The sequence below is a fragment of the Mastomys coucha genome, unplaced genomic scaffold, assembly GCF_008632895.1.
Source record: "Mastomys coucha isolate ucsf_1 unplaced genomic scaffold, UCSF_Mcou_1 pScaffold23, whole genome shotgun sequence".
In the NCBI taxonomy this organism is placed as follows: domain Eukaryota; kingdom Metazoa; phylum Chordata; class Mammalia; order Rodentia; family Muridae; genus Mastomys; species Mastomys coucha.
This window is the reverse complement of record NW_022196906.1, coordinates 60,191,920-60,203,657: the sequence shown is the minus strand read 5'-3', so window position 1 is coordinate 60,203,657 and position 11,738 is coordinate 60,191,920. Positions and strand designations below refer to the sequence as shown.

General features: G+C 46.1%; 2 protein-coding genes across 5 annotated transcripts in view; one reads left to right on the top strand and one right to left on the bottom strand.

Annotated features, from left to right (window-relative positions):
* Znf609 (zinc finger protein 609) overlaps positions 1 to 5,378 on the top strand; it is a 137,610-nt gene extending 132,232 nt beyond the window's left edge. For all 4 annotated transcript variants that reach the window (XM_031343999.1, XM_031343996.1, XM_031343998.1 and 1 more), the window contains 2 exons: positions 679 to 757; positions 1,211 to 5,378. In XM_031343999.1, the coding sequence (XP_031199859.1) occupies positions 679 to 752 (74 nt within the window). In that variant the 3' untranslated portion in view covers positions 753 to 757; positions 1,211 to 5,378. The remainder of the gene's footprint in view (positions 1 to 678; positions 758 to 1,210) is intronic.
* A 1,139-nt stretch (positions 5,379 to 6,517) lies between these two features.
* Positions 6,518 to 10,443, bottom strand: Oaz2 (ornithine decarboxylase antizyme 2). Its single transcript, XM_031345702.1, is given in 6 exon segments — positions 6,518 to 7,723; positions 7,904 to 7,989; positions 8,788 to 8,963; positions 9,868 to 9,948; positions 9,950 to 10,025; positions 10,436 to 10,443. Coding segments are annotated over 6 exon segments (558 nt in total). The 3' UTR covers positions 6,518 to 7,592.
* Between the last annotated feature and the right edge of the window lie 1,295 nt (positions 10,444 to 11,738).

The following is an 11,738-nucleotide window of genomic DNA, read 5'->3' as shown; positions in this document are numbered from 1 at the left end:
GAGTGAGTTCCAGGACAGCCAGGGCTATACAGAGAAACCCTGTCTCGAAAAACCAAAAAAATAAATAAGTAAATAAATTCAAGGCAGAATGGGAAGAAGACTTAGTAAAGTACTTTCCTTATAAGCAGAGGACCTCACTTCAGTCCTCAAAATCCATGTAGCAAGACAGATGTGGTGGTGTGTGCTTGTAACCACGGTGATCGGGTGGGAGGAAAACAGGCAGATCCTTGGAGCTCACTGGCCAGCCAGCCTAGCCTACTTGACAAAGTTCCAAGCCAGTGAAAGGCCTTCTCTCAAACGACAGAAGGCACTTTACGAATGACACTCAGTTGTCCTGTGCCCTCCACACATGTGCACACACACCTACAGAGACTCTGTCTTAGACACTCTGCTAAGTCCTAAAGTACTTTGCTTTAGGCTGGGACTTATTTCCTCCCTGGAGCTTGGGAGCTCTTATTATTCATCAGAGTAAGGAACCACTAGAGAGAAACAAGCAGCTGAATATTGATCTGGCCAAATATCAGGGTTGTTTTTCTGTCAGCACCCCAAAAATCCAATGGCACTAGCTAGGGAAATTTAAGGGAAAGTGTAACCTCCTCCATTAGCCAACTCATAGCGAGCCAACTTGTGAAGGGTGATTTCCTGAGTGCTGTTTTAATATGTTCTCTGCTTGCCCAGGGCTTTCTTCTACAGCCATTGTTGCCAGCCAGCAAGGCTCAACTCCCTCACTCTATCCACCCCCCCGGAGGTGAGAATGGTAAGTAGATTTTGTTAACTTGTAGTAACAGATTAACAGGGGTAGCTGCTCCTTGGATCCACAGGATCCCTGCAAGTGAGGGTTAACTATGTGATGTCAGTGATCTGGAAAAGGGAGACAGTGGGCCAGGCCTGTGACACCAGCCTCTTGTGAAGCTGTGTACATCGGAAGGCCTGTGGAGAACCAGCACCAAATGGTGCTGCAGTTCTTTTTTGTTTGTTTGTTTTTAACTTTGTTTTGAAGGATAGTGCTTGTGAGCAGAGCTCAAAGAACAATTTACAGGGAGTTCCCTCTTCTAACTGTGGATGATGGAATTCATCTCATGCTTGGCAGCAAGCACCCTAACTCACCAAATCATCTTGCCAGCCCTAGTTCATTTTCTTAGAGCGCCATCTTGTGGTTGTGATGCCAGCAGACCACAATTAGCTGTTTACCTGTGTGTTTCCTTCGCAGAACACCAAGTGCCCAGATGAAGTCAGCTTCATGGGCCAGACTGGCTCATTCGAGGTGATGCTGGAGGTGCCATTTTACCATCAGTTAAGGTGTTGATCATCCTGTTTGCCATTCCTACCGTGACTGAAGGCAGACCTTGGCTGTCTCACCTCCATTAGACCCTCCGACCCCCTGACCCTCCCTTTTCCTCAGGAGCTGGAGAACTGGTACTTTGCAAAAATATTTATTCTCTCAGCCACAGTTTTGTTGTGGCATCTATGGAGATGAAGGCATAGGAGCAACTGAGAGAACACAGCCTCATCCCAGAGAAATTACTGCTCTGTTCCCTTAGCCTCTGGCCTACTGCCTGAGCAGCACCACACACACCTGGGAGGGACCCCAAGCACGGGATAAAGTCTGAAGACAGCACAGCAGCCATACCCCTCACTGTCATTACCACCATAAACCAGATTCCACATCTCCTTAGTGGTTTGGGCCTGGGAACTGGCAGCACGTGGAGAATTAGAATCTCAGGAAAGAAGTAGGGAGCTGTTTCCTCTGTAACTGCGAAGACAAGGTCTTCAAGTGTGGAGACATCCCCCTTTGATGTGAGCACAGATAAATGCTCAGAGCCTAACCTGTAAAGGCGAGAGTAAGGCACTTGCCCTACCAGTGTCTTGTGCTCCTGTTAGGTGGAAGAAGACAGGGGTTCGAGCACCAGCACAGGGCTCCCTGGGGATGCGGGGAGGAGCTGGAGCATAAAAGGAGAGGTGGAATTGAGTCTGCTTCCTCACCAAAATTCCTGCTGCTTTTCATCTCCCAACTCCACGCCCTTTCTCATTCTTTTTTAACCCCTTGGTGCCTTTCCCAGGGGGGATTCCCCATACTGACCTCACCTCTTCTACTGCTTGGCTCCTACAACTCAGGCAGAATAGACTTCCTCCCAGCATGGGTAACCTTGGAGTCTGCCACATCACTTTAGAGCAGCAACCAGAAGGCAGGCTGTTCTTGGAGACATTCAGTTACCTGAGTATCCGTCTCATTTAGGGTCACAAATGTATACATCCCAGTTCCTCTGTCTACAGGTACATGATTTTATATAGTTCACTCTGTAACTCCTTAGTGCCAATATAAGGAGTGTCTTTGTAACACACGTGTTTTGTTTTAGGGGCCACTGCCCAAGGGAGGTGATTTGCTCCTTAGACCTAAAACAGCATATTCAAGCATTGTACGCCCAAGTTGGAGTGGACTCAGTGGATAAGGCTTTGAGGTGGCAGGCATTTCTCTGTTCTGAGCTACAAAGTCGTGTTAGGGGAAAGTAATGGCCTAACTTTGTTGGAGTCACTTCTTCCCAACATGTGCGATGTTTTTAGTTCTCTGCTATTGCAAGGTATCATCCCTTTGTAACCCTTTCCTCCTGTCTTTGCCCTTTGGACTGCAAGAGAGAGAGAAAGATACACAGATACCAGCTTAGGCAAATGGGGAACTTGTAACAAGCATGTCAAAAGTGACAGTTTGAGAGCAGGAAGGTAGGTGGCTCTAACTTCTTTGGGAAGGTGGGGTGGTGGGAGACATTAAGCACAAAGCCCAAGGGACGCTAACTCCCAAGAACCCCTGAACCCTCTCTGTATATAATCAGGCTTTGGTAGTTAGCACCTCTGACCTCCAAACCCTTCCTGATTCCAAGTCATTGTTTTTGTTTGAGTTGGGTTCTGGACACTTGGAAAAATCCTTTTGTTTAGTCCTGTCTGCAGGACTCCAAATAGCCTCGCCACCATTGTTCCCTCTGCCACGTGCTGCCCCAGTAAGCAGTGGTCTGGGCAGTGACCCCCTCTCACTCATGGGGGTAGATGTTGGCGAACACATCTTTCCTAACCCATTCCCCTTACTAAGAAAGTGACTGTCAGCCTAATTATGCTTCCCCCTCCACACAAGACTCCAGTGAGTAGAGCCATGCTCCTATCTATTTGTTTTTTTAAATATTGTGTGTTTTGTATGTATCTGTGGCACTGGCTTGCAGTGTGCTTTGTACATATTGTAAAAAAAAACAAAAACAAAAAAAAACATTGGAGCAATTTTGTTTCTCATTGGGTAGGCATGGTCCACATTCCTGCCCTTTCCACTTCATTTTGTAACAGAGGTGTGTCTGTATTTGCAAGACAGCCTTAGATCCTGTAGAAGGAACAGCTTTCTCTCTCTCCCCTCTCCCCTTCCCTCCCTCCATCTGTCTGTCTCTCTCCCCTCTTCCCCTTAGAAAAAATCAGCTCTTTGTTCCCTCTACCCAAGTGCCCCTTGAAGAACAGGTGCTGCTCTGAAACAAGATTAGCAGTAGAAAAATGACCCTATGTTCTCAGCTAGATCTTCCTGGTCCCTAGTCTAAGTCCAGTCTTCCCACTGTGAAGTTGTAATTGCACAGCTGCAGCTGTGGAAATTCCTGACTAGTGCTTTGAGATTAGCTGTCCATCTCCACTCCACAATAGGGAATTACCTGTGGCACCTAGTCAGAAAGACAAGATCTGGTGCAGACCACTAAGCCTCTCTCTCACTAAGCCACCCTGCCCATGCTCTTGCTTTAATGATCTCAAGGGACCCATGTGGAAGAGAAGCTATAGGAAGTAGGGGCCTCACCCTGAGGAAGGGCAGCTACCACTTGCCAGCTGCTGCTTAGGATTTACATCTACTTCCTCATTTCTCCATCTTACACTTGTACATGTAGTCTCCTCTTAGCCTACACTCTCCACACACCTTAAGGTCAAAGAAACACAAATGGGTAGGAGGGTACCCTCTGAAATGATCATTTTATGCACCTCCTCTCCAGGCTCCAGGGTGGGGTGGAGGGACTTAGTTTAAGGGAGTTAGTTAAGACTACAGAAGGGCTAGAGAATTGGTTGGATATAGGTTTGAGGCCTCATCACCTACCCATATACTTGTCTGTGTACTCTGATGATGCCCCCCACCCCCCCAAGATTCAGCTGGGCAGCTAGCTGGCCCATAATTCTGGGCCTTTGTCATTTATTACTAGGGCATCCCAGGAAACTTTCCAGTGATTCTCTGCCATGGGCCCCTCCCAGGCCTTGTCCCCAGCCCCTCCTGCCCCAGCCCACCCGCTTGCCTTGGTGCTCAGCCCTCCCGTTGGGAGTAGGTTGGGGCAAGCTGGAGGCCCGGGCTGGAGGGACAGTGTTGCTGTTCATAGCTTTTGTTTCATTAGCGTTGCTGTTGAATTTGATTTCAGTCTTCCTGATTCTTCCCTTCTGTAAAGTGTACATTGCCAAGTTCCTTGTTTTTTTATATATATATATATATATATAAATATATATATATACAAACTGTACTCTTTTTGCCTTTGTACATTCAGGCAAGAAGAGAAAATAAATCTTTTTAAGAGACAATCACAAATCTGTGAGGGCTGCTGGTTATTTCTCCTGGAGTTTGCTGCTGAGCTGCTGCCTCCTCTCCTAGCTGTTCTGTTCCCCTTCAGCTTCCCTGTCTTTTCTCTAGCCCTGCTCCATACGCATCCTCAGCTTCACCTTTCCTGGCTGACAGCAAGCTGTTGAACCCAGTGTGCCAACTCCCTGCCCTGTAGCTTCTTCCTGCCCAGCATTGTTTTCCAGCTTGGCCACTGGCTGATCCTATATCCTGACTTCTTTTTTTTAACCCTTAGATCTCATTCACCAAAGTGGCTTTGGACCCCTGGGTGCTCTGGGACCTGCCTCCCAGAGGCCCTTGGCTTTGGACATTCATTCATCTATGAAACTATGCACCTGGGAGCTCTCTGCCTGAGATTTTGCACTACTTAAACCTGCCTGGGCGTTAGAAAGGTTTTTAGGAACAAGTGGGAAATTACCTGCCCCATCCCTGCCCTGCCCCCACCCCTACCCAGCACTCCACCCCACACTACCCATACCCATCCTAGCCTCAGAAGACTGCTGGTCCCAGGATTACTCCTGGACTCCTGTGGTTACCCTATGATATCAAGGGCTAAGGATCTATTGGTAAGAGCTTTTGAGAATCAAATAGTGATACTGTCTGAGGTAGCCCAGCCAAACCATGTTCAGCCTTTCTTCTTCCCTTCCCTTCTCTTCCCCCTTTGTTTCTACTTCCTTTTCTTAATTGGCTTTGGAATTGAAGTATATTTTTAAATTATTTGTTGTATTTATTGAATAAAGTTTTTAATGTCCCTGTTCTTACATTTAAAGTTTGCCTTTCACATATTTCCCCTATCCCTCTCTTCACCACGCCCAAATTTTCTACTTTCTAAGTTGCTTTTTTTGAAAATGAAGGTGCTGCTGCCTGCTTACCATGACCATGTTGTCAGTGGTGGGCTTCAATAGCCCTCTTTTTTTATTTTTTTTGACAGGGAACTCTTTGGGTAGGTATATGGCACCCCATTTCACTGGCTGTAAACAAGAAGCATCCACATACAGCAGAAGAAATACAGTGTGTTCCCTCTGCTTTGTGAACTTTGTCCGACAGTAAAGGACTGTTACCCCTATTTATCTGTGAATGGGTATCTCAGGTTTTACGTTTGACTCGACTTTTAGGCTGCCTCTAGGAGTCATCTGTTTGATGGAGGGTATTTTCAAGTGACTCACTTTGAAGGAATACCATGTGCAGGTAGAACCTAAGTTTAGTGACTTGGCTAAATACAGTACAGGTAAGCTCCATGAAAAACAAGCTGGAAATTGGGGAAAGCCTATAAAGAAACTAAAGGTTGACTGTAAGGCAATTGCAAATCTATATAGGTAGAACAACCTGCCTTGAGGGGAAGGGGTGTCTGTGAGAAATCTTGAGAAGTCAGTCAGTGGGAGTGCTGAGAGGCAATTGATTCTTCATGCTGGTGATACAAAGGGACCAGAAGACATGCTGTAGAACACTGTACTCCAAGAAGACAAAAGTAAAATGGAACAGAATGTGCTGCTTAGAGCCTTAGAGCCATGCATGACAGCACTCCAGAGGCTAAGGCAGGAAGACTGACATAAGTTAAGGCCAGAACTGTAGTAAGTAATCTTGCGTCAAAAAAGACTTCAGGGATAAAGTTAGGCAGTACCATAAAAAGTAAAGGTTTAAGCCCCAGTCCTGTGTATAACAACTGGAATTCTGAGTTAGTCAATACAACACAGGAAAGTGTTACATATACATCTCTCTCTCCATGGGCACTTAGTGTGTCTCACTCCTAGCAACCCTGAATTTCACAGTATAACATGGCCCCAGAGACCAGCAGCCTTGTCCCTGAGAAGTATGTATCACTCTTATATTATGTTATTATGTTAAGCTCTGGTCATGATAGCAAAGTTGTTCCTGGTACAGGAATAAAAAACAGACCAACCACAACTTTAAATCAGTTTATTGACACAGTAACACAACACACTTGCCTCCCTGACACCCCCACACCCAATGTAGATCTCTCTCCCTTTTCTCTTTAGAACAAGCTGTTTGGTGAAAGCAGTAAAAGGCAAGCCATTTCTGCAGTCCAGCCCTACCCCTCGGCCCTGCAGCGCAGGCACTGTTCTGAACCTGTTAAGGAGGCAGTCAGTACTATGCTTGGCCAGCCAGGGGCATCCAGTCACTAAGAACAGGTTCCCCCACAAACCCCAGGCCCTGAGTTTGATATTCTTCCTCTCTGCTCTTGCAAGGAAAGAGATCTTGGGGCCTAGGCCACAGAAGCAAGAACTCTGGTAGTAACTTGAGATGTAGTTTGGCTAGTTTCTTAAGGCCCAGGCACCCCCAAAAAAAGCCCTGGTGTGGGGGAGTAAGTTTCAATGCCCCTATTTAAAATGCACTGGTAACATTAAACAGATTAGCCAGCTTAACCAAATGCCAGAATAACACTAAGCTGTAAAGAAAGCGAGGTCAGACCTGCTTACACCAGGCCAGACACAAAATGCCGAAGCTCAAGGTGGAGTGTCGAAAACAACCCAAGGACACAACCCAGGAGCTAAAACGCCTATACTCAGGAGCCCCTGGATGACAAGAAGCAAAGAAAGAAAATACCTAAGTCTTAAAAAACAAAAGAAGAAAGCCCAACTCCAAGGAGAACTGAGTGTGACAGTCCTGCCCACCAGCCCTCCAGGCCTTGTCCTGGACCAGGCAGGCCCGCCCCTCCAGGCAATGTCCTCCCCTAGGGTAGATGGAGCACATCACAGCGCAGTTTAAAAAGCTTCTAATGCCAGTTCATAAACATCTTCATTTACTATTGGTGATTACATGTGAATAATATGCTTATACTGTTCTTTATGGAAAACAATTTCAACGAGTCAACTCCGAGAACACAATGGGCAACCCTCAACCTGAGCCTCTCAATGTCCTTCCCTAGACAGCCAGAAACCCTCTCCTCCGTCCCAAGGCTGCCTAACTTCCCCTCTTCCCCCACTGCGGCTCTTGGGCAACGCATCCTCTGTGACCATTAGTCCTCGTCAGACAAGTTCTGGTCCAGGGGGTAAACCATAAACATCACATCTGGCCGAGAGGGGACACAGGGATGACCTGGACGCACAATCTCAAAGCCCAAGAAGCTGAACGTCTTCAGGAGTGGAGCTGCAAAAAATGAAGCACAGAAGGGACTCTGATGAGGCTCAAATCCAGGGAAAACAGCAAAGATCAATCAAACAAATACTAGGTCCTTAGGCACTTCCCCTTAGCCACGGCTCTGCAGCTTGGTGAGGCAAATGTACTGATGTACAGCCCCTCTGATGTCAGACTCTTCTGACTGCTCACCTCTGTCTTCCCGGCCCTTCCTGAAGCAGATGAAGACGTAGTTCACTTTCATCTTCTCCTCAGCAAACTCTAGCAGTGCTAATAATCTGCAGAGACAGCACTGCTCAGGTCCACTACCACCTCAGACTTCCACCCCACCCCACCCTTAAAAGGACTGTCTGAGACTAAAGCCAGCAAAATTAATATAGAATCACCAAAGAAAGTTTCCCATATGAAGACCCCAACCTAGAGCCCTACATGAAGAGAAAAATAAGTCACAGACCCTGGGGGTGGGGGAACTTCTCTCTTCCTATAACTTGAGTTCTTCATCTGATAGTAATACTGACTTTAAGTAATACAAATCACAAGGCAGTGTGGGATCTTCAATAGACCCCAGTTTCCTCAAAAAAAATTGAGGCCAGGTTTGGTGGCTCACACCTTTAATCTCAGCACTCTGGAGACAGAGGCAGTAGATCTCTGAGTTCAAGGCTAGTCTGGTCTACATAGTTCCAAGACAATCAGGGCGATACAATGAAAGCCTGTCTTAAAAGAAAAACAGAAACTGGGGTCAGTCAAGAGAATGTCCTGGAACTGCTTTTTACACATCGGTTACTTTGAGAACAGTGCCCAATCCAATAAAATTCCACCATTCTATCTGTATTCCCTGGTCTTTGGAATTGCACCTTTCTTTGTATGGAGGCTCAAGGGGAACTTGACATCTTCTAGAAAACTGGTGGGTGACTGGCTAATATGCTAACAATTTGCTTTACTTATAAACCTAGAGCAGGCCTGATTTCCCAGCTAAAAATAAAACAAAACATTATCTATTAGCTCTAAGGGAGAAGGTATAGACTCCCCTATAAAGCTGCTATCCCCAACAGACATTCTCTTCATTGGTTCCTTACCCTTCTTTGCTCCCATCAGCTAATAATCCATCTGGGATTTCTACAAACAGGCTCTGGCTGGACAGGACTGCATCCCAGGAAGAGACCTTCACCTCGGTGACTTCATACTGGAAGTGGACGATGTGAGGTTTTCCATCATTCACGGGGAGGTCCTGGGTTACAGTGAGCTTCTCGTCCTGGGAGGGAAAGTTAGGGCAGAGGACAGGATCTCTACTACTGGCCACATCCTATGCTCCCTAAACCAAGGGTTCTGCATCCCTTGGGCCATTTTCAGGGTAGCATGGATCAGGGTCATTTCAGAAATACAGCCCTCTAGGTCAGCTAACTACAGCCATTTCTAAGAACAGCTGCTATTGATAAAGGCCAGAATGAGATGGGAAAGGAAATCTTTACTAAGAACAAACCAAGTGCTGAGTACTATGCAAAGTAATACTCCTGTACTAATATCTCCACCTTAAATATGAGCTAACAAGGCAGGAGCAATTTAGCAACTGGCCCAAGGTTTCTATAGTAATGAATGCAAAGTTGAAATTAAAACCTGACAGTTTGTCAGAGCTGTACCCTCTCTAAGAGAAAAATACTAAAAACAGGAGTTCTAGCATGGCTACACTGGAGACTGAAGCAGGAGGATTATGAGTTAAAGGCCAGTCTGGACTACATAAGGCCTTTGTTGTTACTTTGTTTTTGAGATAGTATCTCACTATATAGCCCTGGCTGGCCTGGAAGTCCTAGAGATCCACCTGCCTTTGCTCCTGTCATCTCAGCACTCAAGTCCTGATGCACAGAATTCTGATGCACTGCTAACTTTTTCATTCCTAACCTAAGAAAGAAGCTGAACTGGGTCCTGGGCCTCAGTCACCATTAGATTAAAAGGCAACAAACAGTGCTAATAATTCTCCCTCTAGGATTCCAATAAGGCATGCACAGCTTCAATTTTAAAAAGTTACCAATTCCCATTTTCCCTCAGCCACCCTACTACTTCTGCCTAAAAGAACACTAAGGAAAAATTAAACATTTAAGCAGCCGCTCTGTGGGATCTAGGAGACTCCACCCAAGCGTCTATACCAAAATCCTCCTTACCTTATATATTAGAGCTGAGAGAGAAGGATCCCTGCCGCCCCCTCGCCCACCGGGGATCTTCGACAGTGGGTGAGGGGCATCAGGAGCACCACAGAGGCCCTGGAACAATGTGCCTGCAGCACTGGAGCTGGGGACAGTTACTCAAAGGCAAAATACTACTGTAAAGAGACAGAAAGTCAGACAGTAAACACCAAGACATTTAGCCCATATCCCTTTAGCCCCGCCCTCCCTCTGTCTACACAAGTGTTCTAAGGCTCCCTACTGCTCAACTACTTTCTTCTTAACTGTCTACAAATGCTACTTTAATCAAGAAGCATACAGTCCCAGAAGTCCAAGGGAGTCAATCCTGCTGGATATATCTGACCAGAGCATCACCTATCAAACATCAGTAAGCTCTTGACATGGGATTTAGCATGGCTGCTAAGTCTCCAGCATCATGTCCCCTAACCAGTCTCTTTCCTTAACCATCTGTGCCCTTAGCCAATAATGTAGCACAATCAGTAAGCTTAGAATGAAGTGTCAACATGGGCTGGGTACTATGGGCTGAGAAACTACCAAAGCTACTCACTTTCCCATCCTACATCTCAGCAAAGGAACTGCAATGAGAGAGGTAGGGGATGGGGGGAGAGAGGGAGGGAGGGAGGCAGCGGGGGGGGGGGGGGGGGGGGGGGGGGGGGGGGGGGGGGGGGGGGGGGCGCAAACTGCTCTAGGCTTATGAACATAGAGAACATAGGTAATACTGACACTGTCAAAACAGACACAGGCACAAGAAAAGTGTGTGCTTGATCTGAATAAAATAAGGAGACCCAGGGCTGGAGAGATAGCTCAGTGGCTAAGAACACCTACTGCTCTTCTGAAGGTCCTGAGTTCAAATCCCAGCAACCACATGGTAGCTCACAACCATCTGTAATGGGATCTGACGCCCTCTTCTGTAGTGTCTGAAGATAGCTACAAGTGTACTTACATATAATAAATAAATCTTAAAATAAATAAATCTTAAAAAAAAACCATAGGGAGACCCTCAGCTTACAAATGTTTAAAGGCTCTAGAGAATCTGTTGCCACCTCCTATGTGAGCCATTTTTTTTCAAGATGGAGTTTCTCTGTATAGCCCTAGCTGTCCTGGAACTCAATCTGTAGACTAGGCTGGCTTAAACCTAGAAGACGTGCCTGCCTCTGCTTTCACCTCCACTGCCTAGCTGAAGGCCATGTTAATTTTCAGGAAAACACAAAACTACTGCCATCTTTTGTTCTGGCTTAATGACAGAGAAAGAAGAAACCTTTGATGTGTATCATGAGTCAGCAACAGACCTGTCCCATAGCCACAACACGCTGCCACAGGGAATGCTACAGCCAGCTCCCTACACAACTGTTAACAGTGTTGGGCTGACAACCTGAACCACCCAAGTGTATGTAATATATCTACACTACAGAAATCAACATTTGCTGGAAATTGGGGGTTTTTTCCTTACTGAAATGGTGCATGGTTTGCTGGTGTAACGTTCTTTTAACTGAAAAGCAACAAAACTGAACATACCTAAGCACCAACTGGCTTGTATCAACATTCTAGCTGAGGCAAGGAATGTATGCCTACCCTGGCTCAGTTCTCAAGGTATCTATCTTCTCAGGGGATTCCAAAAACATACTAGAATGTTTGAGAAACTGAGCTCCAGGGGTGGTATCCACATCTGCAGATGGTTACATATACCAACCTCTTGCCTTCTGGAAATCCTCAGGGAATACTTCTCAACTCTTAGTTTTAGCAACAGCTACTGGACAAGGACAGGCTTTATTTTCTACTTTAGAAAAAGTTAACATGATTTCCCCTTCTAAAATAATAAGGAACAGAATAACAATGTCCAACCAAACAAA